Here is a 27,611-nt window from a genome sequence, read left to right as displayed (position 1 = left end):
TCACCGACTTTCTTCACTATCCGGTGTGCTACTGGATTGCAATTAAAACCAGAACAGTCAGGCTATAGCTGGAACCAGAGCCTCTTAGCCTTCCAACTGAGGGATCCTTAAGCCTCATATAAGGGCTACCACCAGAATTATGGCCATTTTAATCTCTGGCTTTAAGTACCTTAAAACCCGTGAGACAAATATCAAAATATTCAAAGCCTGCCGAATCAATCAGGAGGCGGTGACTCCGGACCAAAATAAAGCAATCATCTGACTTCATTCACTTCTGAGTCATGGTGCCAAGTCTCAGGGATTGCAGAGTCTGAGAAATCTGCACGGCTTGTTTGCAGCTGAGGTTTGTGATACAAGTCAGGCGTACACGGGCCCTATCTTTCCCTAGAAGAGTAGTCTTCTATTACATATCTTTTAATAGTTATAAGATTCAAGACAGACTGGGAGACCGTTCAGCAACGGTTAGTTGGGAGTTGGGCTGCACTCGGCCAGAAACTTCTTTTAATGAATAGAGTTTATTTATTTTGGGCTGCGTTGGGTCTTCGTTGCTGCATGCGGGCTTTCTGGAGTTGCGGCGCGCAGGGGCTACTCTTCGTTGTGGTGCTCAGGCTTCTAATTGCGGTGGCTTCTCTTATTGTGGAGCACAGGCTCTAGGTGCGCGGGCTTCACTAGTTGTGGCTCACGGGTTATAGAGAGCAGGCTCAGTAGCTGTGGCTCACGAGCTTAGTTGCTCCGCGGCATGTGGGATCTTCCCAGACCAGGGCTCGAACCTGTGTCCCCTGCAGTAGCAGGCGGACTCCCAACCACTGTGCCACGAGGGATGTCCTCGGCCAGAAACTTTTGAGGGTCTTATTTTGTTTAGCAAAAGACGCCCACCCCCCCCCCACACCCGCCAATATTGTTATGTACAATTTCATGTGGAAACATGTTTGATGTTTTGAGGCCAATGACAAGAGGGGCCTTGAAATACAACAGAGTATCAACTTCAGACACCTTCTCTGAACATAGCCTTCCTTCCCCAAAGTTTAGAGGAAGGGGCTCTTCTTGCTGGTCTACCCCCCATCCCCCAACCTTTTTTATTACTCAGTTGCCGGCACCCAGCTCAGGCTGCTCTTCGGCGGAGGGACTGCTGCTGAGGTCCCGGGCTGCACCCCGGTGTGGCTCAGTCTTCTGAGCCTGAGGCATGTGCCAGGCCTGGAAACAGCCTTCGGATAGAACGTTCCTGTTTGGGCTTCTGGGCCTTTACTAAGTCCTCTCCACTCCCTGCTGGTTTTTTGTTTTGTTTTTTAATGCTCCTTGGTTTTCACTGGAGAGAAATGGAAAACGAATTATTTGAATGGTTTATTTACATGAAGATCGGCGCCATCTATCGGAACCAGTTGGGATGACAGCCCCCCTCCCCTGGACATGCATCACTAGTCTATAATTCAGGCAATTTTGATTAAAGACCACCGGTATTTCCTGGGGGAATTAATGACCGGCTGCAAGGAGCGCTTTGGGCCATTAATTCTATATTCTCATTAAATCCCCAGGAAATGACCCATCTTATGAGGAGGGCTTCTCTGGAGGAGCGTTGCAGAGATTAGAAATGCACACCTGGGAGGAAAGCATGGGCACCACGCTTTGCTCCCGCCCCTCCCCCCCAAAGCCTGAGTTCTAAAGGGTGCACTGTGGCTTTGAGTGTCGTCAGCGACAGCCTGCATCCGTGCCTGTCTGGGAGTTGAGGGTTTGTGGCCAGTGGCAGGTGCATGGCTGGTGGCACGCTCCCAGAAGCGAGTTGGAAGGGCTGGAAGGAGAGCTGTCCTCAATTGCACACCAGGCCGGGTGATTAATACCGCCCACGCTAAGCCTGACGTCAGGGATCGGACTGGGGATGGGGAGGGATGTTTGTGTCTTAGCCCTTCTGCCTTTTCTCCCTTTCAATTTAGTTGACAGGTTGATTTCAGAGCTGAGTGCTGCCTGCCAAGGTCAGTACGACCAGCTGGGCCCCCTCAGCTGGTGACTTGCAGGACACTTGTCTCTCAGGCATGTTGAGGTGGGAGCCTCTTTAACCCCTGGGTGCTTTGAGCCCACTTGGTTCCTTCAATCAAATTACTCCCACCTACTCAAATCAACTTTTGGCATCTGGCTGGGACTAAGATCTGGAAGTGGGCTTGGGGTGTGGTTGAAGACTGAACTGGGTTTCCTCCCTGCCTGCGGCTGCTAACTGAGAGTTGCTTGACATTACACCCAGTGGGAGACATTTTGGAAATAAGCTTTCTTAAAGTAAACGTTTAAGTCGTTCCCCAGTTTCTCCTTTGTAAAGAATAAGAACCTGTGCTAATTGCTTCGGGGCAGTTAGGCTCCTGGGACATTTCTGCTGACAAGGTGGTGATATCAGTGTACCCACAGATCATGCTGCAAAATCAATTAGCATATTCTTGGAAGAACAAAGACTGTCAAGGTCCCTGGGAAAGTGCCTTAGTACTCCAAACCCTACTTTGCATGATCACCCCTTACTTCCTTCAGAGAGCACTCCTACCTTGAATTACGTCTTGAACATATGTCAAGACCCCTTTCCCTAAAATTCCCTGTCTCCAATCCCCAACACAGTTGTTCATTCTTAGATTCACACTGCATCTATATAAACTGGGTTATCACACTGTACTGCAAATATTTGTTTCCTTGTCAAGGACCTGTGAGTTCCTTGAGGACACGACTGCATCTTCCTCATTTTTGTATCCCTAGAACCTCCAAGCATGGTGGCTTGGAGGTTCTGAGCATTACAGCATCTGAGCATTACAGATGCTCAGTAAATGTTTGAGAATGAAGGAACCAACCCTTAAAGGATGACAAGTGGGAGCTATGGACCCCTGGGGCATCTAGAACTCTTTGATCATCCACACCAGATAACAGTATCTGTGAAGGTACCTATAAGCAGCTGAAGTGTTTAAACCGCAGGGACTGGCCTGATGGGAAGGGCTGAACAGCTGGAGGTAATTCTATTAAGTTTCGCTTGTTAACCCTTGGTTTCCAAATCTACCATACAGGTTCCCCAGATACCCTCCTGTCTGGGACTAAGAATTAATATCATTTGCGGTTTATCTGATATCTGGCTTCGTTTTGATAATTCTACCAGGCTCTATCACTTAACCCCTTGTACCAACACTAGCAAGGCTGGAGGAATCACGTTCCCAAACTCAAAGTGGGTTTCATACAACAGCTGACCAGAAATGCCCTTTCTTCTGCACCAAATGCATGCATAGTTACTGTGCAGGTTTGCTAGTCTTTGTTTTGCTGGGGATCCAAAGGCCACAGGTGATTATCTCATCTAACTCTAATTTTAACCAGTTATCCAAGACGAGTGTTGGACCTATACAGCCAATGATGTGTTGGTAAAAGTTTAAAACCCAGCTCTCTGGTGGTGGTAGTTATCTCGATTGGTAGTATGTGACAATTTTTGTGGAGCAAATACTAAACCCCCACAATTCTTCCCTGCAAACAATTTCAAGCTATCAACTTCATGTCTCTGAATGCAGAGTTAAGAGATGCACAGTAATACACTTTTAGTATTTCCATCAAAAAGATACAATAGACGTAACGCCAAGAGCAAAGATAATAGTAAAATGTATTAAAATAATTAGTAACTGATGAGTTTTGTTTATTCCCTTTGTTTTTATATAACTTACTTAATTGTAAGTTTATATGACTTAATTTTTAAATTAAGGTATCATTCACATACCATAAACATCACCCTTTTAAAGTGTACAACTCAGTGGTTTTTAGTGTATTCACGAGTTGTGCAAGTATCACTGCTAATTCAAAACATTTTCATCATCCCAAAAGAAACTCTATGTCCATTAGCGGTCGCTCCTCATTCCCCCAACCCCATCCCCTGGCAACCACTAATTTACTTTCTGTCTCTGTGGATTTGCCAATTCTGGATATTTCATATAATCGGAATCATATACTATATAGCCTTTTGGGTCTGACTTTTCACTTTGTATAATGTTTTCAAGGTTCATCCATGTTCTGATGTATATCAGTTTTTTTTCATTCCTCTTCATGGCTGAATAATATTCCATTATATCCATGTACCACATTTTATTTATCCATTCATCAGTTGATAGACATTTCAGTTGTTTCCACTTTTTGACTATTATGAATAATCTTGCTATGAACCTTCATGCACAAGTTTTTGTGTGAACCTATGTTATCATACTCTTGGCTATATAACTAGGAGTTGAATTGCTGAATCATACTGTGACTCTGTGTTTAACTTTTTACAGAACTCTTTAACTATTTCCCACAGTGGTTACATCATCTTACATTCCCACCAGCAATGTTTGAGGGTTCCAATCTGTCCACTTCGTCTCCAATACCTGTTATTTTCCACTTTTAATTATAATTTAATTTTAACATTATTCTTTAGCAATCAGCTTGCAAATTTTTTCCATAACTTAACAATCCATTCTCACAGGCTGGTATGAGCTAGCCCAGCATACCACTGCATACAGCCCTCCACAAAAAATCCCACTGTCCTTCTCTTTAGTCAGTTCCACTTCTTTTTGCTGACAAGAGTGATACTCAACAGATTTGGATTTCCTTCTTACATTCTTCCTATAGAAAACTGAAACAGGACCTCTCAGGTTTTTTTCTCTTCTGGAATGAAGATTTTTAATTCTGGAGAATCACAAGGTTTTCAGCTCTACCAAGCACTCTGGGCAGAACAGAGTGTTTCCCTCCTCCATTTATGTTGAGAAACAAAAATAAAACCCAGAATGTGTCTTCCTGACACCCAGATGTATCTTCTGGATGGGCTCTCAAACGGTTGCTTCAACAGGGCAAACAGCTGTGGTCTGTTTCAACATAATTTGATGTAATCAGGGTTAATTTTGGTGATGCAGTAACTCTGTAGCCTGTTTTTTAACTGGATTACTGTTGGGTCAACAATCATGTGGCATTACATTTAGTGGCTGAAACAAAAGCCAGAATTAAAACAGCTTCCCCCCAGCACCCTTCTAAATGACAGCCCCACTGGAATTGGAAGTTATGAGGCACATTTAACATAATTAACTAAAAACAGAAAGTAGCTGCAGTCAAATTACATGCAAGCTTCTCCAAGGTCCAGTGTCCACTGAGAAAAGAGCTGGAAACTTACTTGTTGTTGTTTTCTTTTCCTAGAGTCGTTAGAAACATGTTGGCAGACATCATTATAACTTCATATTTGGAACTGTTTCTGAAGAACAAAGTCTTTATCTTACTTTGAGATCTGGCCATGAGTGTTTATGCCAGCCCAGCAGCAGGGTTTGGGCTGCTCTAGGCACACACACTTTCTGATTTAGTCTCTTCCCACTTTTCAGTTCTGGCTAGTCTGAAACACAGCTAAGGCCCGTGACAAAAGCCATTCTTAAACAGTTCTGGAAAGCAGAATCTTCAAAGATAGATGTCTTGGGAAGCTGCCAAATGTGTTGGTTCTTCAAAACCTCTTTAATCCAATTTTGTAGTTCAAAGAAAGGTCTGATGTGTATCCAATCCCCTCTGTAAATAAGTCTCCATTCATTTGTTTTTGTGACTTAGAGTATCAAGAAACTTGAAAAGCAAAGAAGTCATCACTTACCCTCCTGCATCTTATTTATCAGGAATTCCTCTTCTAAATAATTTCTTGATCAACAAATATTCTACAATAGTATGTGTGACGAAAAGGTAATGAGGCTTAAAGAGTAAGGAGAATTCTTTCCGTAAGTCAGACGGTGTACTAATGTCTTTTAGTTGTAAAAGCAGATACCCATTTAAAATTTGCTTAAGCCCCAATAGGGAATTTACTGTTTTTTTTTTGTTTGTTTGTTTTAAAAAGAGGCATATCCCATGGAACCCAAGAAATAGTTGAATGTGGCCTCAGGAAGGGCAGCAACCAAGGACTAAATATAGCAAGAACCAGGCAGCCAGTCTGCGTGTCTGTCTCTCTCAGAGGCCATATGGTTTTTCATCTCTGAGCATTTTGCCTTCAGTTCTTTCTTTCTGCAGACTTTCTCTGTCTCTTAAGGTACATGTTTGTCTTAAAGCTCCTAAGTTTACATATTCCTGGTTCAAGCAACTAGTCCAGACTGTCTAGCGTTCTCAACCCCAATTTTCTAAGAGAAAATGAGACTGGTCCATTTGGGGTCAGGTATCCATCCCAGTCCTACCAGCAAGGGAAGCCCATGTCCCCAATATGTCTGCTGGGGTTTTACTGGCTAGGATAGGGGTGGGGGAATTCTCAGAGGAAAGATGGGTTCAATAACTAACTAGATACCTTGAAAGGTGTTTAATAGAGACATGAGCACCAATCTTGTTTCTTGCAGGACATACCCAGTATCTATCATTTGAAACTCAGAAAACACTTAGGCATGTATTTCTATTCAAGTACAAAATGTTTATATTCCTATATATATTACTTGGGAATTATTATTTATGTACTTGTTACTCAGTTTTTTTTTAAGTTTTAAATAATTTTTATTGAAATATAGTTGATTTATAATGTTTTTTTTGGTTCGTTTTTTTGGCTGCATTGGGTCTTCGTTGCTGCACGAGGGCCCCCTCCAGTTGTGGCGAGCAGGGGCCACTCTTTGCTGTGGTGCGCGGGCCTCCCATTGTGGTGGCCTCTCCTGTCGCGGAGCACGGGTTCCAGGTGCATGGGCCTCAGCAGTTGTGGCTCGCGGGCTCCAGAGCGCAGGCTCAGCAGTTGTGCCGCACGGGCCTAGTTGCTCCGCAGCATGTGGGATCCTTCCGGACCACGGCTCAAACCCTGCATTGGCAGGCAGATTCCCAACCACTGCACCACCATGGAAGTCCATGTTATTCAGTTCTCAATAAAGATTTTCTGAGAACCTACTATGACAAGTTCAGCATAGGAATACTGAGGTGAGTAAGACCAGGGTTTTAAGAAGTTCAGGGTCTTTATGGGGAGAGAAATAGATAAGCAGATGTCTACAGTAGTATGTGGGCAATGTTATAATAGAGGTATGTTCAAAGGATTGTGGGAGCACAGAGAAATCATCAGTCCAACAAAATTATCAGTTTGTCCCCCCTATATGGGGACAAACAGTAAGGGTTTTCCTTGTCTTTGGGTGCCTCCCACAGAGAGGCACAGAGTAGGCATCAATTAACGTTTGCTGAATTAGATGATGTAAGCAGTAGCTCCTTCAATTTTGAGGCAAGAAACTTATCTAGATTTAGAGAGCAAGGTGGAAAAAAACACTAACTAAAAATATGAGCGACTCCAACTAAATTCGTCTTAGGACTTGCTTCTGAATTTCCTCCACCAATCAAATAATTCATTCAACAAGTATTTACTCAGTACCTACTATGTGCAAGGCACTTGGCTAGGTGCTGGTTATGTAATGATGAACAGCATGGAGAGGTTCTTGACAAGCCTACTAAGTCACTGTACTCCAGAAGCAGTGCTGGAGAGTTGCCCTAGAAACTCACCTTCAGTAACAGATTACAATGACAAATTACTAGTTGAACTCATAGTTTCTTCTGATCCCTGACTTTCTGTTCTGTGTTCAGGCAGTGGCTTCAGTCTTGGGTTTAGGCTGAAAGGGCTAATTTAAAAATTCAATTTATGAAATATTTTAGAGACATAGAGGGGGGAAGGTCAGTTTGGGAATTATTTTTTAAGGAATATCTCCCTTTTGTCTGATGGGTACATTTACTTTTTTTTGACACCTAATTTTTGATACCTAATTCATTCAAGAGTTATTTAATGAGTACCCTCTATGTTCCAGATACTCTCCAAGGCACTGGACATACAAAGATAAATACACTCTCCTGTTCTCATGGAGCTCACGTTCTGGCAGAGAAGACAAGTGACAATATAAGAGGACCAGTATTTTCTTATGGTTCTGAGGGAGCATAATGGAGGGAGGGAGTCTGGAAGCCATTGACCAACCCTTGGTATTTAGAGGTGCAAGTCATATAAACACTAACACTAGTAATATAAACACATGAAAATGTAGAAATCCTAGCTGCATTTTGGAGTGTCACCGTTCTTGAAATAAAGCCTCATGGCCTCAGACAGTGTGATTAGAGCTGTTAATATTTTGATTCTAGGTGACTAAGAGGTGACAGGTGTGTAGCCTGAGAAAGCCACCCAAGTCCGTTCATAGGCATGTGGAGACAAGCAGTGCTCTGTCAGGATGCAGGGCACACTCCAGCCTGATGAGCAGGACAGGACTCTGTTGAAGGCTGCTAACCCACTAGAAAAAAGTTAATCAAGAGTGAAATGACAGTCAAAATAAGACACAAAAGGTCCACATATGGTATCTTTGTGGTTGTTGATCCATGAATAGCCCACTCCTAAGTTTTCTGAGAAACATTAACTAGATACAAGAGCCTTCCTGCACAAGTTAGTAAACTAGAAGTAGGCTGGGTTTCTTTTCAATAAAGTTGACATATCTGGTTGGGGGAAGGGGTGGAGAAAGGAAGGGGAAGCACCTGGATGTTGCTGTATTGCAGGCATAGGAGGAATCAGAGTGGGAGAGAAAAACATGCACAGAGAAAAAACATGGGAGAGGTAGTGGAAGAGAAAGGAAGTGAGGCAGAGATAAAGGTCGAGAGATGTGGCAGGATCTATGCCACATGAGTTCCAGAGCAACACCACTCTGCAGGCTGGCTTTCCCATCCTTGATATAGAGGCACAGAAGCCAGCTCAAAGGTCCACACAGGGGACTTCCCTGGTGGCACAGTGGTTAAGAATCCGCCTGACAATGCAGGGGACATGGGTTCCTGGTCCGGGAAGAGCCCACATGCCGCAGAGCAACTAAGCCCATGCGCCACAGCTACTAAGCCTGTGTGCCACAACTACTGAAGCCCATGCACCTGAGAGCCCATGTGCCGCAACTACTGAAGCCCGCGCGCTCTAGGGCCCACGTGCCACAACTACTGAAGCCCGCGCGCCTAGAGCCCGGGCTCCACAACAAGAGAAGCCACCGCAATGAGAAGCCCGCACACCGCAACGAAGAGTAGCCCCTCCTCACTGCAATTAGAGAAAGCCACTGCGCTGCAAAGAAGACCCAATGCAGCCAAAAAAATAAAATTAAAAAATATATATATTAAAAAAAAGGTCCAGACAGAACAATCAAATTCTTCAATGAGCAGATCTGTGTAATTATTACTTTTTACAGTAAAAACATTAAAACCTCACTGAAGGTTTCTCACAGTGTGAAGTTAAACCACCTATATTAGAATCACTCAGGGTGACTGTTTGAAGAATGCTAACTGTGTGCTGTTCCATCCTAGACCCTTTAGGGTGGAACAGACTTTCTAGGGTGGTATCAGGATAATCTGAACTTTTAATAAGCTCCCCAGGTGATTCTTATGCATAGCAAACTTTAACAAAGATTATACAAAATGGGAGCCCCTGAGGCGTGGGAGCACATCCTATTTTTCTCTGTGTTCACAGAATCGAGCACTTAACCTGGCACAGTGCACCTACTGAATTGAATTGAATGGGCCAGAGAGATTTTTAAAGAAAAGCTGCTCAATGCCACTGTCCTCAAACAGCTGGTTCCATTCTTTCCCATATGCTTCTGGTCCATGTGCACAGCTTTTACACTGTTGTAACTGCAAAGTACAACTTAAAAATTTTTCAACACATTTTCTCTTATAATTTTTATGGCTATAAAGTATTTCATTCCACATGTAATAAATATCTTACTTCATACAGATTTTTTTTTTTGAGTTTTGAAAAGGATTCCCTTAGGAGACCTTACATTTGTGTGGTGTTGTCAACTTAGGAAACCCTTTCACATAGTCTTCGCCGTTTCTCACAACACTCTGTAAGTTAAATATTATCCTCACTTTGCAGATAAGTATACAAACTCAGAGATAAAATAACTTGCTCAAGCTTCCACAGCTGGTAAGTAGAGCGTCAGACATAAACCAGAGTCTTCTCCCTCTACGTCTAATACCCCTTCCAAGACACGAAACATCCAGCACATTTTCTGGCAGGAATCTGACCCGACAGTTTCCTGATGCAAAAACCTGTAACACAGAAGGTAGAAGATGGAAATTACATTTAAAGAGATCGTTGGCCAGCCGTATCCTAACTGTATAAGGAATCCGTTTCTGCCTTTTGGGGCAATGCAAAGAAAATGTAGTATCAGTAGAAATCTTCAGTAAAGGAACTTACTGTTCTTCAACAACAAATCTATATATGACCCAAGTCCATTTCTGCAATTCCCAAATAAAGGGGGTTGGTACTGCCCTGAACATTCTGAAACTCTGAGATCTTTCAGCAGTATTACAGATACAGGAGGAGGAACAATTACTATAGGCTGTAAGACAGGGAGGAGGCACTGGAGACTTTAAGCTCTTCTAACGTCAAGACTGGTATCACAGGGTACTTGGGTAGCAGCTGAGTGGACAGTGAAAAGAAGCATTACTCTACTAAGAGAAAGGCCCACCTTAAGGATACTCTGCCTGGTGAACACCCTAGTGGGGTGCAGCTCTTCAGGGAAGGACAGACTGTCCCAAGTGAGCAGCTACAGAAATTCTATTCTGGAGAAGAAAGTGTGTGGCTGTTTCTAATTTATTATATTTGCATGCCATGGAGAGGCAGGTTCTGTTACTATCAGGTCACAATCAGAGTTCTCCAAGTATTAAAAAAAAGTTACCTCTTAAGACAGACAGTTCTTAATTCACTGAAGGTTCAGTGGGTAAATTAGTAGGAACTGGGAAAAATACAGAGGAGGGTAATTTATACATCATGTACAGGGGAAGGGATATGATCTCTAAGAGATTTTTCAAATCTAGGATCATTGGAAAACAGCAAACCAGCAGTTCTTGTTGAGCCAGTGTGCAGAGAAGGTTCTGCATGTGGCAGAAGCCAGGTTCTGCAAAATACAGTTCTGTGTACATGTGTATTTGTAGCACGAAAAAAACCTTTGCTGCAGGGGCCCACCAAGTTTCTATTTTCAGAGTATCATCTTGAAATATCAAAGGCTGATCACTTTGGGAAGGCTATTAATAATTCCTATCAAAGTTCCTTCATCTACCTTTCTATGTATATTCTAGGATGATCCTAAGAGGAAAGTAGGACAAATGTGAACACAGACTCATTTAAAAAACTGCATAGTGAGCTTAAGTACACTGCTGGGTCTGGGACTCTGCATTCCATTTTCAATGTTTCTCTTTACTAGAATGTATTTGGGCTCAACCATCATTTTCCATCACATTCTTAAATTTCTTCTCCCTGTACAGAACAAGGAAATCAGAGGCCAAAGTGTGCTTTGCACTGGGGCTTAAAAGGCAAGATTCTTTGATTACTATGAGAAGTTCAGTGCTTTCAGTTTCTCTGGAGGCTGAAAGTGGTGAACTTTGTAGTCTTCCTCCCCCTCATTATTAGGAATTCCTAATAACCAATCTCCATAACAAATAAACTAATTGAACCAAACAAATTTCAGGCACAGTAAGCTACAAAGGAACAAGGTCCACAATATATTGTGGATATGTTAAAAAATACTGTAAACTGTAAAGCAATGTCCAAATGATAGTCATATTATTAATAACAATTATGAACAGTAAAGATGTAGCAGAAGGTTACTGAAAAGTCATAAACTATGTTAATTCAGTGATTAGCTGCCTGAATGGCAGCTTACGAACCATCTAAACTCCTGATTTCTTTACAAAGGTCCCCCAGAAACTACCACACAGTGTACTAATAATGGCTGTAAATCCACTGGATTCCAAAGCAAACTGCACAAGAGCCAGCTGGAGTGTTAGGTGATCCAAGGGGCAATCCAGGGCTCCTGACAATGGTGGAATGTCTAAGTTTCTGGAGGGGTGCTAACCATGATCTAATAAGACCTGTCTTATAGAAATCCTACTGAAGTATTTTGGTGTAGGGTGATTAAGGTGGCTTTCCACTCTTTCCTTAATGCTTTTGCCATCTTTTCATTGGAATTGAAGCTGGGAAGAACTACTGTCAGATATTACTCCCACCTGTTTTCTTTTTATTATACATACTTTAGATTGCAGACTGAATACAAATATTGATCAGAAGCCAAAACGCCCCAGACATTTCTTATCAATTCAATCCAGGCCAATCTGTCTTTCAACTCTGCATTTTTATGTTCTTGCCTCACCACTTACTCAAATAAATATATGAATAAAATAACAATCCAAATAAGCATCTCTCATCTATAATTACCTGAAGAGATTTAAAGAAGGGTAGAGTTAATCCATCTCACCAGTTGCATCTTCAATGCCTGTTCAGTCCTGCGTGAAATGTCTAGATTCAATTTATAGAGAATATGAATGTATAACACTGTAGAGGGGTGCTTCTAGCAGATTCTGTTTGGGAGGGACAAAAGGTCAAACCATTCCTTTGCCGTTCTGTGAGAGTTAAGAGTCTCTGGGCTGGGTCAGAGGGTAGGAGAGCTATGTCTAGATCTGGAATGGATCACTCACACAATTAAGTTCTTGTGAGACCCTCCTAATCCCCCCCCACCCCCGTCAAAAAAACCCCACAAACCCACGACAGCACAACTTACGCAGGCAAGCGGACAGCCAGATGGAAAGTAACTATTTTTCTCCACCTTCTTCAAAATTTGAAATGAGAATGGGAACTAATGGTGGAAAAAAATATTTCTAAGTTTTAGAATACACTCTTACTTGGGTTACTATTTTGAGGTAATGTTTGGAAACCTTGGGAAAGCAGAATCTGATTTTTCCCTCATTGGAAACTGGTTACTCAAGTGAAAATTTATACCCTCAAATCCCCTTTTAACTCACAAATTAAGCCCTATGGTATTATAGAACAGACCATCCTTAACTACTAAATCCACATTTTTGTTCATTATACATAGAATTATACAACGCTGTTTCTATGTAGAATCTGGATATTCATATATCAGCTGACAAGCCAACATTTAAAAGGTTTTTTTCTGTTGATGCTGCCTGCAAGCAATGGTTTAGTTTTGGCATTTTCATCATCCTTGTCTGACATTAGTGCTTGTTTTTTGTTTACTTATTGGTAAAATATAAGTATTGAGCCAAAGATGTAAATGACTAGGCCGTTTGAAGTGGCAAGTGTCTGGCTTCAACCAGATACTCATTATGTGATCAACTGTGAAAGAAAAGAATGAACAAATAAGTATGAAGGTTCGGAAATACACTGCTGGAGACTCAGATAAGGAAGAATGTATGTTTGACTCCTTGAGAAGGAGCCTTTTCCACCTCACATACACACACATTGAACACACTTAAGTCTATTGTTAAACTTTCAGCGATTGACCTCATTATAAGTTTTCGGAGACCTAGTATGTACTAAAATAAAATCTAAAGGTCACACTTTAAATCAATTATTATTAGTGACGATGTCCATCACAAATTCCTAGCAGATTAAGAGATAGAAGGATCCTTAGAGTTCATCTACTTCAAAGCGACAGCTCTGCAGATGAAGTAACTGGAGGCCACAAGGATGATCTTACTTGCCTAATGCTCCACAGTTAAGCCAATGGTGGCACTGGGACCAGAACCTGGGGCTTCTCTCATTCAGTATTCTTTCTATCACTGTTATTTTTGATGCCCAGCCATCATGTTAACATCACAATTCTGACTGGCTCCTCAAAAATCACTGCAGGCATGATCCCTACTAGCCTTGGAAACTATTAGTGCTTCCAGGTTTTGGGCCTGTCAATGTTTGTGATTCTTACTCCACAAAATACAGTATCAAGACTTAAAAGCCAAATCAAATTAACTGATGTCACAAATGGTTTCTCTAACCCTAGGGGAGCATAGGCTCGGTTGTGTGTTTTGTGGCTGGAGGTGATCGTTCCCCCCAAGTTGCTGCTGACAGTGTCTGCCATTGTTCTCAGGCCCATGTGTGTAGCCACAGCCACATACTCAACCTGCTACGACAGACAGCCTTCACTGATTTCTAATAGATGTGCATGGCAAGCGCAGTGCCATGGACAGGTAAGAGGGACTACAAGGCAAACGTAAGAAGAGGAACAGAATCTGAGTGCTTGACCTATTTTATCCAAACAATTGTTTCCCAAACACTACCACAGGGTTGTGTTTTGTTTTGTTTTGTTTAACATCTTTATTGGAGTATAACTGCCTTACAATTGTGTGTTAGTTTCTGCTTTACAACAAAGTGAATCAGCTATACATATACATATATCCCCATATCGCCTCCCTCTTGCGTCTCCCTCCCTCCCACCCTCCTTATCCCTCTAGGTGGTCACAAAGCACCAAGCTGATCTCCCTGTACCACAGGGGTCTTGATTACAATGAACCTGAAATCTTATAAAATACGGTATATTTTATTATTTAGCGACTTCAGGGGAAGGGAGAGCTGACAGTGCCACACTTCTTAAAGAATTACTTCTTCACTAATTCTAATTTTTGGGGTGGGAAACTTAGGTACACAGCACAAATGGGTAAATAATTCATATAAGAAAATGTTTTCAAATAAATAAGATTTATCTCTGTGTGTGATTTTTTAAACTATACTTTAACGGAATTTAAAATATAAGTTACATATATATATTTCATTGTTTATATTCTTAAGCAGAACCTAGTAAACATAAGTAACATGTTTTACACAGGAGAAGAAGAAAAAAAAATGGTTTCTCTATTTCATCTTCCGGGTCTAAGGTTAAATATTGCCTTTTCAGGGATGCCTCCTCATCATGGATGCAAGCTAATCTATGATTGCCTTGTTCTTCATAAAATTTTATAGCACATGCCATATTTTGAAATAATACATTTGTTTACTTATCATTGGTATATCTTCCCTAATAGACTGTAAATCCATGAAGGCAAGGGTCAGTTCACTACTGTTTATGTAGCACCTAGCACAGTCTGTGGCATGTAGAATAAGCTCAGGTAATATCTGTTGAGTAAACAAATTAATTTATCTCTCTAACCCATGGTTGAGGCAAGCCTTATGGAAGCTTTAATTTTTCCTTTTATCCTGGCCTAAACTTGGTATCTAAGCCCAAGGATTAAAGTTCCAGGGAAGCAGATTTTAGCTCAGCAGAAGCTACCAATTAGAGAGCTTCAGAAATGGAATGAGCTATTCTGTGGGGTACTGGGCTCTCTGCCAAGAGGCTGCCAAGGTACATAGGATCCCTCTGCTTTAGATAGAAGTTCGACCTTGACAACCTCTCAGCGTCTCCTATGACTTCCAACTCTAGGTTCTGCAGTTCTTTCCAGTTGTTTGATTTTGAGTTAGGTTAAAATAAAGTGCATATAGAAACTCATTAGGAAGTGACCTAAGATAAGTCATCTAATGAGACTTAGAAAATTGATTATTCAGGCATGCATGCCTTTTTATAATTATTTGATACATATGAATCCTACTGAGTTCACCATTTGCCATAAGTCCATATATCTGCATCTCAACAAAGACTAAAAGTAGAGTTAAAAAAAATTTGTGTAGCATTTCACAGTTTTAAACACATACACACACACACACACACACACACACTTCCATGTAATTACTATATCAAGTCTGTGAGGAAAATGATGCATGAGCTCATACAGAGTAAGTAGCTTATCCAAACTCACACTTGTGACTGCTAGAACCGTCAGGTCGCGAAGTCCCAAATCAGTGATCTTCTCACTCTAATATGCCCCGTTACTTTTTGACTCCAGAATTATCCTCCCTTTAGGTTTAGCTATACATCCTCATCTTGGATGGAAAATACCTTTCTTCCAAATTTCACTGGGAAAAGGCCAAATGGAATTTAAAAACCTGTTTTTTTCTTTCATAGGTATCGAAAATCTATTTTATTATCAGAGACGTTATAAATATCTAACATGAACTAACTGCAACACAACAGTGATTAGTTTAAATAATACATCTTGTTAGCTTTTATAATTTAGGATCAACAGTTATTAAATGTGATTTTTCATGTAGACTGATGAAAAAAGATTTCAATTCACAATAGCAATTTTCTTAATTCAAGACCCGAAAAAGGAATATTTTCTTCTGTAATGTTTAGTAAAGCAATGAGAATAAGATGGGAATTTATCATAGGTTAAATGGGAAGGGAGAAAGGATCCAACAACATTTTATTTTTAGCTAGTAGTTGCTTCTCAAAGGTCACAGAGGGCAGTGGTCTACTGATTAAAGACAAAGTAAAATACACAATTTTGGGACTTCCTGGCGGTCCAGTGGTTGAGACTTTGCCTTCCAGTGCACGGGGTGTGGGTTCGATCCCTGGTTGGGGAGCTGGGATCCCACATGGCTTGCGGTCAAAGCATAGAACTGAAGCAATATTGTAACAAATTCAATAAAGACTTTAAAAAAATGGTCCACATCAAAAAAAAAATCTTGAAAAAGTAAAATACACAATTTCATCCTGTCCTAGAGTTTGAAAGGACCTTTGAGATCATCTAGTTCAATTTCTTCATTTTTTTCTTAATTGACACAATAGCTTTGAGATTCTATCTGCTATAAGTACCTCTTCTTGATGGAGTTCATCTTTCCATGAAATGCCTTCAACTTTCAATGAAAATCATGATCACATGTTTCTTTCATGTATCTTCTGGCATGACAATTACATATTGAAAACTTCTGCATTTCTACAGTTCAAACATGCATTCTCCTGTATGTATATTCATGTGCAGTACCTCTGGCACAGGGTGGTTTTCCTTAAGCAGTCTTCAGCTACAAAAGACACGAATGAGTAAATCTTGGAAAAGGGATAACATCTTTGATATTGTCAATTCCCAAGATGCACTGCAGATAGCGTTCAAATCCCATCCCAAAACCTCCATGTGGCACAGATCCAAATTGACGGAGGTCCAGATACCTAATTTTGAAAAACAGAGAATCATTACCTATAAATGCTTCATTTAAGATCAGATGTTATGACAGAATTTTATGTTTCAAAAGTTTTTTGCAATCATTTGTTATCGTCACATCACTGCGGTAGACCAGTCTTTTTACAGAGAAGTTAAAGTGATCTGTCCAAGACTACCCAGGCAAACAGCAGCATATCCTGTCATGCATTCATGGGCTTTGGTCACTTGATCCTTATTCTTTAAAGTTTGTTAGATGCTTATATACAGAAAACTTGTCTCATGAGGCTACAGGAAAATTTCTCATAACTTATTTTTCTTTAAATATATTCCTCTTCTATGTCTTGGTATATCTATGATAATGTTCTTGTTTTTCCTTACCAAAATTGTATTGTTCAATACACAGAGAAGGGTGAAGAGTTTTGCCTGATGTATTACAAAAAGAGACCCCCTACTAGACTAGACTGTAAGCTACATCAAGGTCAGGAACTGCATCTTAGCCAACCTTTATCTCCAGTGACTGTCTGGGAATAGATGCTCACTATATGATGATTTATTGTTAGAAGGCATAAAAATATACTCTTGAGCACTGGAGTGAAGAAAAACTTTGACTTCTCTGCTTTAAGCCTAGTAGAAGATGTCCAGAGTCATTTTTCTGAAAGGCTACACAGCCTCTGAAGCCCATCCTTGCACATTCTATTCCCACATAAGACTACATGCTAGAAAATGGTATGTTCATGATTCAAACCCAGATTCCAATACACCAGCCTGGGATAAAGTTGTTTTAGGAAAGGAAGAGAAGGAGGAAGACTCTATAACTATTTTTATTGTCATTTAATGGTGGGAATTCTTGAATTATACAATATTGATTAAAATAAGTTTATAGTTTCTTGAATGATTTGTAAAATATACAAAAATACAGCATAAAACTTAAGCACCACAGCTGGTAGTCATACGGCTCCTCAAGGATAAAGACTATAACCTTTTTCCCCACTATTAATAACAATGACTACATGTATTGGTATTTTAGGCAATTAAATTAAGTACTTCTCTTTCTAAAATAAAACACAAATTGCAACTAGGTGAGTTACAACCAAGTGAGCGATCAATAAGACAGGAGTTAGTATTTAAGAACTATCAGGAATAATGGAAGGAACACAGTCCTGAGTAATTGAAATGTTTGGTAGCTGAATTAGCTTTAAGTTCATAAGGCATGGGGGCAGAATACACTTTGATTTAGTGAGAAAATGAGATGAAGGGCATGTCAAGCCACCTGCCACAAACACCTGCAGGATCTGAGTCGGCTGCTAGAAGTCCAGTATCTAGCTTTAGCTGGCTTTAAATTTCTCATACATCGATGTCAAAACACTGGCATAAATGCCTGGAAACTGAATTCAGAAGAGGGATTCTGTCTTTAGCATTTTTCTTGCCTTTGCTTTGACAGATGGAAAAATCTACTTCTAAAAACAAGTTTTCAAAAGAATCTTTATTTGATTGTTGTTATATTGATTCTAGGGTAGCCAGATTATAGAAGAGATGGTACAAAAATTATGGAACTAGTTACAGATTATTTGCATGTGGCGTGTAGAAACAGGAAGTGAGAAAATTCTTAGACACCTGGGGTGGCTATTCACAGTTTGGTAGAACACTAGGAGAGATCACAGACTTGGAGATTTTTAAGGTCCTTTCTGCCTTAAAATGCTATGATTATCATATAAAAGGAAGCAGATCCCAACTGTTAAAAAAATAAAATTCAAGTGAGTAAATTTTTAAGATCTTAATTGGCTTTATTCAGTGATTCATGAATCAGGCAGTATCCCATCTAGCAATAGAAAAGAGCTCCGAAGAGCTCTACAGAATGATTATAGGCAAAAGGGGGTAGGACAAGGAAATTACTAGCAAAGAGTGGGTGGTTTCAGGCAAGGTCGCCTTCCTTTAGGAGACGGCAGGGGTCTATCAGGCAGATTACCTCACCAGTGTTGACCAGGTAATTTTAGATTCCCTGGTTCAAGATTCCACTCCTGGGAGATGTCAAAACTATAATTAAGTTAGGTATTAAGTCTCAGTTTGGTGATGTGAGCTTAGTACAAGTGACTCCATTTTGAGCCTGCTGTCTCTTTTATTAACAAAATAATAAATATTTATATTTGGAGATGTTAGGAGTTTGAAAACTTTAGTTGGGAAAGAGTAGTATTGAAATGATTAATAAAGACCAGAAAAGGTCTAAACCAATAATTAAGATTTATATATAACTAGTTTTTATACACTATGAATATTACCTTGTAGACAGAAAGAAACTGAGGTAAAATGCATAAGCTTGACAATCAGGCTCATCTACCTAATAGCAAGACTCAGAACAAAAGAAGGAAAGGGGGACGGAAACTTAACTAAGCTTCTACTCTGTGTAGATACTTAACCTGTATTGTTTCCTTTCATCCTAACAATAACCCTGTGAAGTAGATATTATCATTCCATTTTATGGCCAAGAAAACCAAGACTCAAGAGAGATTAAATATGCCAAAGTTCATTACTGATAAATAATGAAGCAATCTAGGGCCATTACTTGAACCCAATTTTAGGCTTTTTTGCATCTCTGCAATCAGCTCCTTCATTACGAAAAGGCAAGTGTGTAATTTAACCTTTCCTTCTCTTGAGGACAGCAAAAGAATTAATAATTTTGTTGATATTATTATACTAAGATCCTGAAAGAGTCTTATTACACAAATATAAATAAATAATTTGTACATACTGTAAAGTACTTGAAGAAAGGGTCTGCATAAAGAACACCAGAACAACTTAGGAATGCAGACAGATGATCTTCCCTAAGCAGCTTAGATTTCTACAGTTGGTGGAGACCTCAGGGACCACTTAGCTCAAGCTCCTAATTTCACACATAGAGAAAATGAAGCATAATGGTTAGGAACAAAGTCCTAGCTCTATGCTTCTAACTGTGTGCTCCTGCTTAAGTTAGTTAACATCTCTAGGCCTCAGGCCTGGAGGGATAATAAAAAGAGAATAAGAATAGTACCTTACTAACAGGGTGTTGTGATGATTACACGAGACAATATACATCAAAATTTTAACACAGTTATCTGGCACACAATAGGTAATAAATAAATGACAGACATTATTATTACTACTTTTCAAAGACTCAAAGGGAGTAAATAATCTGAGAACCTGTTCATTGTTTTAACACTCTTCTATAGCACCCTGGAAATACAAGTGAAAACTGTTTAACACTCAGACCCACAACTAGAATAAGAGTCATCAGGGGTCACATTCTCACCATTGGTAGGCTTCTGTCAGTCCTGACCTGTAAAAGGAAAACAACAAAATTATTTCGGAGAATGGCAATAAGATAAATATACTAATCACCAAACATTTATTCTGGGTTGTGTGCACAGTGCTCTTTATAAAGAAGTACACACCAAAACCTGTGCTCTTAAATAACATGCAATGCAGTTAAGAAGCCGAGCCTTTATTAGGTGGTAAGAAAGGTAGGATAACCAATAGTAAGAAAACCAATAGTCCAAGGTATTATCAAATAATAAATGCTATAGAAGGAAAGTATGGTCCAGAGCCCAAAAGAAGGGCTTCATTTGAGATAAATTTATCATCCTGTGACATAAGAAAAGTACTATTACTACTATATAGGGTTGTTGAAAGGCACACACAGACAAGTGATGTAGAGACACAATTTTCTTTCCACAATATTAAAACAATAATACAGATTCTGAGGCTGCCTTCATAATATGGCTGCAAATTGGTTTTTGCCAATTTGAGAAATGTTAATAAAACTTAAAGCTCTTAGTACTCATGAAATTTAGTTTCAGCCCTTACAAGTGTTTGGGACCACTGTGTACCTCAAAGTGATCAAGATTATGAAAAATTCAAATATACAAAAATATGAAAAACATGAACAGAAGTCACAGACAGATCTCTGAGACAGGTAAACACATATATCCACTTCATTAGGAAAGACAAATTTGGATATTATCAGATATTAGGTAAACATTTAATGTTATGAGGAAAGGTTTCCTGAAGGAAGGAAGCAAGCAAAGAAAACAGACCAATTAATCTTTCAACAGATGAAGTTCCTTGCCATGTGTGATTTTTATTGTGCTTTAAAAAAAACAGAAAATCTTCAAATTCTTTCCATCTAAGGAGTTTTACTATCACTTCAACTCCACGATTTTTCCAGGACTTTTTAATACTATAGTAATACTAAGGAGTTAGTAGTCTATGTGATAAAAGAGTCCTCCCAGAACATATTTATCCCCTTTCTTCTGGACGCTAACCAAACAGAGCCGTTCAAATGATTGGGATTACAAAACCAAGTTACTCAACAGATTCATAGGTTCGGATCTTGGAAAATCAACAACTTTTTAAGCATTTCTCCATTAGGAAAAGAAGGCCTTAACAAATGGCTAATTTAATAAACATGTCAAACAATCATGACTTTTCCAGGTTACTGTGAAACTTAGTATTATCTGGAGAGAAAGATTAAGCCTTCAACATGGGAAAGTCATTTTTTAAATAGTCTGGCACAGTAAAAGTGGAAACCATGGAAAACAGAGCTTTATAACCTTGGTTAGTTTAGGAAGTCATTGTGGGTTGTTGGCTGACCATGCATATACAGGAGTGGTGGTTCGATTAGAAACATGATTCCCTCCTCCTCATATCCAAAACATTTTCTGGTGTTTATGGATACATTTCCCAGGTCTCAAACAGTGAGTTAAAATAAAGTTATTCAAATACCTAAATCAAGATGCTTACATAGTAGAAAACCTGAGGAAGGGAAAACTGCTTATTCTAAATGCTAGCTTAGTGGATATTTTTAGTTTCTTTCTCCCTCCATCTTTATCCTTTCCCTGGTTCAGAGCCTGTCCTTATGCCCTGTAGGAGTCTGCCAATCATAATTTAGAGTTAAACACACACACACACAAAGTGAAGAACAAACTTTAAGGGGGAAAATTTTCCTTTTCTATCATTAACTTTTTTAAAAAAATTATTTAATTAATTAACTTATTTTTGGCTGCGTTGGGTCTTCGTTGCTGCACATGGGCTTTCTCTAGTTGCGGCAAGCAAGGGCTACTCTTTGTTCTGGTGTGCGGGCTTCTCTTTGTGGTGGCTTCTCTTGTTGAGGAGCATGGGCTCTAGGTGCGTGGGCTTCAGTAGTTGTGGCACACGGGCTCTAGAGCACAGGCTCAGTAGTTGTGTCACATGGGCTTAGCTGCTCTGTGGCATGTGGGATCTTCCCGGACCAGGGCTCAAACCTGTGTCCCCTGCATTGGCAGGCAGATTCTTAACCACTGCACCACCAGGGAAACCCCTCTATCATTAACTTTTTTTTTTTTTTTTTTTTTTTTTTGCGGTACGCGGGCCTCTCACTGTTGTGGCCTCTCCCGTTGCAGAGCACAGGCTCCGGCCATGCAGGCTCACCGGCCACGGCTCACGTGCCCAGCTGCTCCGCGGCATGTGGGATCTTCCCGGACCAGGGCACGAACACCGTGTCCCCTGCATCAGCAGGTGGACTCTCAACCACTGTGCCACCAAGGAAGCCCTATCATTAACTTTAAAAAAAGCTATTTGCATAGGGAGAGATAGATACAAATAGTGGCAAAAAATCATTGTGCTTCATATAATAGTTCTAGTCTTTCAGAAAGAGAAGCTCAGAGAGGTTAAGTAACAACTTGCTCAAGGTCACACAGAATCTGAGATCCAAGTCTGTCAGAAGCTACGGCCCATGTGCTATTCTCTGTTAGTTTGCCATGACTGCCTTTGAGTGCCCCATCCCCAATTTCTGAATTCTGTTTCTTCTACGTCTCACCAATACCTGGCCAATCGCTGCTCTAAGAAATGGTACCGTTCTTCTCTGAGGCTTCCCCCAAAGAGTTCTCCAACTCCAGGAACCAGAAGATCAACAGCAGCAACCTACAAAGGAAAAAACTCATAAACAACATTCCGTTTTCAGAGCATTCCAACAACTGTCAGCTTCTGAAGCAAGTGGAACGTTTAACATTTTGACAACTGGCTATTTAACTGCTTACCAGAATCTTATTTATGTTACCTGTTCATGTTCCCTGTTTTAATACCAAATGTTTAATATTATCTTTAGAATACAAAATGCAGGTGGACAGTTTCCCCTCTGGCACCATTTACGCAGTATACTTAACAAAAATGTGTTTTCTGCACAAATGTGAGACAAATGTTAATTATAAAAATGTGAGAAGTATTAAAAATTATGAAATATTAAAAAACACCTATTAGCATGCAGAAGCAATTACATGTTGGCATATTTTCTTTCAGGATTTTCTTCTTATATACTTAAAGAGTATAGCAGAGATCAAATTACATATAAAATTTACCATTCTAATTGTCTTAGCTAATATTATTCAATAAATATTTTTCCTATGTCAGTAAAAATACTTTGCATACTTAATGTTTTAACAGCTTCACAGTTTATTGTTTAGAAGTATCATAGTTTATTTAATAGTTTATTTAACTTCTTTCCTTTTGTTGAACATTTAGGGGTGTGTGTGTGTGTGTGACAGCACGTCTGTCTTTTCTCTTATAAATAATGTGGCATTGAAGTTTTTCTTTAATTTGAAGTACGTTAGGACATGTAAAATATGTTCTGATCATTAATCAAATTAAAACAAAGAGATACCACTTGGAGTTATCAAAATGGTGAAGATAAACAACATAAACAATATGGATTAGAGAATGCATAGACCAATACTCTCGTACATCTGATACAACCTTTCTGGTGAGTAACTTGGCAAAAGATAACCAAAGTCTTAAAAATGCAATATGCTTCGACTCAGCAACAGGAGTTCTAGGAACTAGTTCTAACAAAATCATCAGAGATGCAAATAAAAAGATCAACGCACAGGATGTTATTTGTATTTTCTTATTTTCTGCAATAGAGGTGTGTTACACTTTCATAATAAAACAACAAAAATTTTTTAATAGGGGAAAATGGTAGCTTGATGTTTTAATTTGTATCTCTTCACTTACTAGTAATATTTACTTTTTGAGAATGTTTATTTGCTGTCTATATTATTTTGTGACTTAGCAATTCTTTTTTTGGGGTGGGGGGAACAAAGGGGGACCAGGCAGACATTTTTAGGGCCAAGAATCTGAAGGCACAAAACTCAGAAAGATTTATTTTACAAATGAAAAATTAGGAACCCATAAAACACATTTAATAACACACAAAACACTTAAGCTTTAAATGTCACGTTATATTATGAACTCTTTTCTTAAACTCTGCCTTACTTTACTATTAAGCCATTCTCCTGTTTCCTGATTTCAGAATTTTTGACTGATATCTAGTTTATAAATAATTAAAATAAAGAATGTAATAATTTAAGAATGTGTGCCAAATGCTACATAATCCTCACTACTATCATTAAAGAGAAAACACGAGACATGATTTTCATCCATCAGCTGAATCAAAGTGAGAGCAAATGGAAATTTACTAATGGTTTCTACTTTTACAGAATCTCCTACCACTCAATAAGCTTGTGAGGAGTAAGTGTACAAACATGCCTTTTTCACACTACCACTGCTGGTTGACTACATTTTAGTAATTCTTCTATGAACCTGGAAGACCTAAAATGAACAGGCAAGTATTTTAGAATGTGGATTTGGTGACTCAGACAGGATAGTTGGTAATGAAACACACAGCTTTGGCTAGGTAAACAAGAGAGCTTTACTAATGTGAAGAGCAAATTCTCATAGGCTATACAATTAATAGAGCTGGACTCCAATCAGGACCCTGCAGTTACCCCTTCTTTTCTCAGAGAAAGGAGAAGATCAAGGGAGTTTTTATGGCCACAGAAGGACAGGTATCATTATTTACTAGTATACTGCTTTTAGGCATGGCTAAAATATGCTACGAGCTAAGAGACACGTGATGAAAAATTTCTTAACGTCAATCCAGAGTTTTAAATTTGGAGTTACAGGCAATCAGGGTTGGAAGAGAACAGACAGCCAAGTGGCTCTCTGGCCTTTGCTTGAAAATATTTAAGCAAATATTTAATATAATTACACTAATTGTTTACTAACATTTAATGTACTATATTAATATTAATAAACTTAACAAATATTTAACAAAAATATTTAAGGGAACCAAGACCCCTGAAATATAGCATTCCATCCTTGTGTAGCTCTGTCAGAAAGGACAGGTATATTCAAAATCTATCATTTCAACGTTTTTGAAGTAAGGGAAACTCCAAGGTACAAAGGTGTACAGAGGTTGATTCCGGTACTGCAAGTACATGCAAAGCTTTAAGAGCCAGAACTAAAAAAGTCCACTGCCTCAAAAGAAAACAAAATGCTGAGGAATCAGCTATTACGGAAGAATAAGAAGTAGGAAGTCCAGAAGAGGCTGGTGGCCAGCGATGAGGAAGTGACGCAACCTTGATGCATCAAACAAGAGATCCATTTCTTGCTTGGTCCTGCTGCTAACACAGCTAAAACAAGCAAAAACCCTTTTTGGATCTTAGCATTTTTTGCAGGTCTAAATTATGTCAACTTTGGACCTTAGGTTTTTTTAATGCTATTTTTAGAGGAGTGTAAGACTCATATTTATCTTTGATTACAAACCTCCTTTGTATTAATATTTGATTTCCCTCTATCTCCCAACAGTTATACTCCCCTAGTTATGACAACCAAAAAAGTCTCCAGACATTGCTGAATGTCTCCTGGGTGGGGGTAAGGGGGAACAAAATAACCCGATTGAGAAACACTGCTTTACATCAATGAATTGGATTTTTAAAACTTATGCTGCATGTCCATCCTGGCTTGAAACGATAAAAAAGGCTTCTTTCTGAGGTATTGCTGATCTTGTGGCCGATGGGAAAAAAGAGCACGATGAGAATGTAGTAAAAGCATTTGTCCAGAAGTAATGTATGTAGGTCATGTTTGCTCCCAATTGTTGGCCAACGTAAGCCACATGCAAGTCACGAAGCTCATGTCAATGGGGCAGGGAAGTAAATACCCCTGCCCCCACCTCCCGAGGGCGGAGGAGCAACCATTTATGTATAATAAAACAATTTACCAGGTAGCTTTTCCCCCCACCTACTTGGGCTCTTCCACTTCCACTTTCCCAACCAATTTCTCATTGTTAATTAGAATTCAGGTCAGAATAGCAGTTCCCCTATTTCCTTCCTCTGTACTCTGGGAAAGGAACTTATCAGTAGGAAAGAACTTACCAAATAGTCTATTTTAGTTGAATAAAAAGTTTAGAAGATCAAGTTCCACATCACTACTAATTTTGTGACATGCAGAAGGAAGACATCCTCATCTATGTCCTTTCTTTGTCTGGATGGTCTGAAAATTCACACTCTCAGGCAGGAGAATTTCCTGTATGTTTTCTTGACATGGAGAGTAAAGTTGCTTCCCCTCTTAGGAGCTGTGTACCTTTTAAGTAAGGCATTCCACTTAATGCCTCATCAATGTTCCATGACTACAGGTTACTATTTCTATTTTATGAAGGATAGATTTATCTCTTGGTGAAGAAAGGCCCACAAAGGCCTTCTTCTCCTCTCTTCCTACATATAATCTTCTTCTCTTTTCTGTTACTTTAGGTTTCCCTTCAACAATATCAGATCTGTTTACGTCCTGCTTTCCTTTTATAATGAGATCTTCCAATCTACCTAGAGGTTCTGCACACTTTCTGAGAACGTATAGTATAGTAAAGTATTCCTCAAATATAAATAATGACATTTACATCAGTGGACACAGAGTGGCACTTTCTTCTGATATGATATAAAAAAAATACTGCATTCCCTAAAGATCACTATAACAATCCCCTCAATTTCCACACTTCTTAGTTAAGGCTGAGATTCCAGATAGGATGCTTCTATCTGTGTCTCCACCTGGTAACTACTGGGCTAATTACTACAGAACTGCCTGTTTCTCCAGGGCCCTAGGGGAGGTAAAAGGCACGTACAGATATAATACAAATCATGACATAGGGGTGAACAAAGTACAAAATGTGGAGCGACTCACACAAATTTCTTAAGAAGTAATGAGAAAAACTTGGTTGTGTTTGCCAAGTGACGGGTGGTAAGGCAGTTAGAGTGCAAAAGGTTGAAAACAAGCAAGTTGCCCAGATCATTAGCAGGTGATTAGTTTGCCAAGATGGGCTGGCAGGTCTGTGGTTTACAGGAGTCTAAAGCTAGCTTAAAGAGCCAGGGGCTGAGCAATCCTGCCCTTGATGAGGAAGTGAGAACCCACAGGCTGCACAGGGAAATGTCCTCTTAATTCAAAGCTGACCGAATTTCACTTAAAATCTCCACTGTGTTCCTGTGCATCTTTGGGAGACTTGAAATAAACAGAAGGACTTTAGTTCTGCTGTCCTCTCACTCTCCTACACAGTTCTCAATGAAGGCTACAAATTATATATATATATATATATATATATATTTTTTTTTAAGCTAGAAATATTTTTACTACACCCTTCACTAACTTCTTTAGTCTTAAGACTTACTCCACTTTGGGCACATCTTCTAGGCCAGAATGCTGTCTGGCACATCTTCCTCCACTGTGTATGAGTTTTGATTTTGCTCAAGTCACACAGCTACAGCAGCATGCTGTCTAGAAATAGTGTGTGTTGGTATTTAAGCTGAACAGCCCTGGTCTCTATTTATGACACTCCCTTTTGACTCCTACTCTTTGATTCCAATAGTGTACTGAAAAGAAAACTCAGCCCTTGAATTAAAAAATTAACAGGCTAGATAGGAACAAGGCCTTTAATATTTAATATATAACCTCCTCTATGCTAACTTCAAAGAGAGGGGAAAAAAGTTTAATGTCCCATC

General features: G+C 39.5%; 1 protein-coding gene across 5 annotated transcripts in view; it reads right to left on the bottom strand.

Annotated features, from left to right (window-relative positions):
* Window positions 1–14,592: 14,592 nt before the first annotated feature.
* NARS2 (asparaginyl-tRNA synthetase 2, mitochondrial) overlaps window positions 14,593–27,611 on the bottom strand; it is a 137,165-nt gene continuing 124,146 nt past the window's right edge. For 4 of the 5 annotated variants that reach the window (XM_082844526.1, XM_082844529.1, XM_082844528.1 and 1 more), the window contains 3 exons: window positions 22,616–22,713; window positions 20,066–20,092; window positions 14,593–16,790 (listed from right to left, as the gene is read on the bottom strand). In XM_082844526.1, coding sequence (XP_082700652.1) covers window positions 16,646–16,790; window positions 20,066–20,092; window positions 22,616–22,713 — 270 coding nt within the window. In that variant the 3' untranslated portion in view covers window positions 14,593–16,645. The remainder of the gene's footprint in view (window positions 16,791–20,065; window positions 20,093–22,615; window positions 22,714–27,611) is intronic. The other variant, XR_014326374.1, reaches the window with a different exon arrangement.

This window comes from Leucopleurus acutus (genome assembly GCF_964270905.1).
Source record: "Leucopleurus acutus genome assembly, chromosome: 8".
In the NCBI taxonomy this organism is placed as follows: domain Eukaryota; kingdom Metazoa; phylum Chordata; class Mammalia; order Artiodactyla; family Delphinidae; genus Leucopleurus; species Leucopleurus acutus.
Note: the sequence above shows the minus strand (reverse complement) of the source record. Positions and strands in the feature narration are given on the sequence as shown.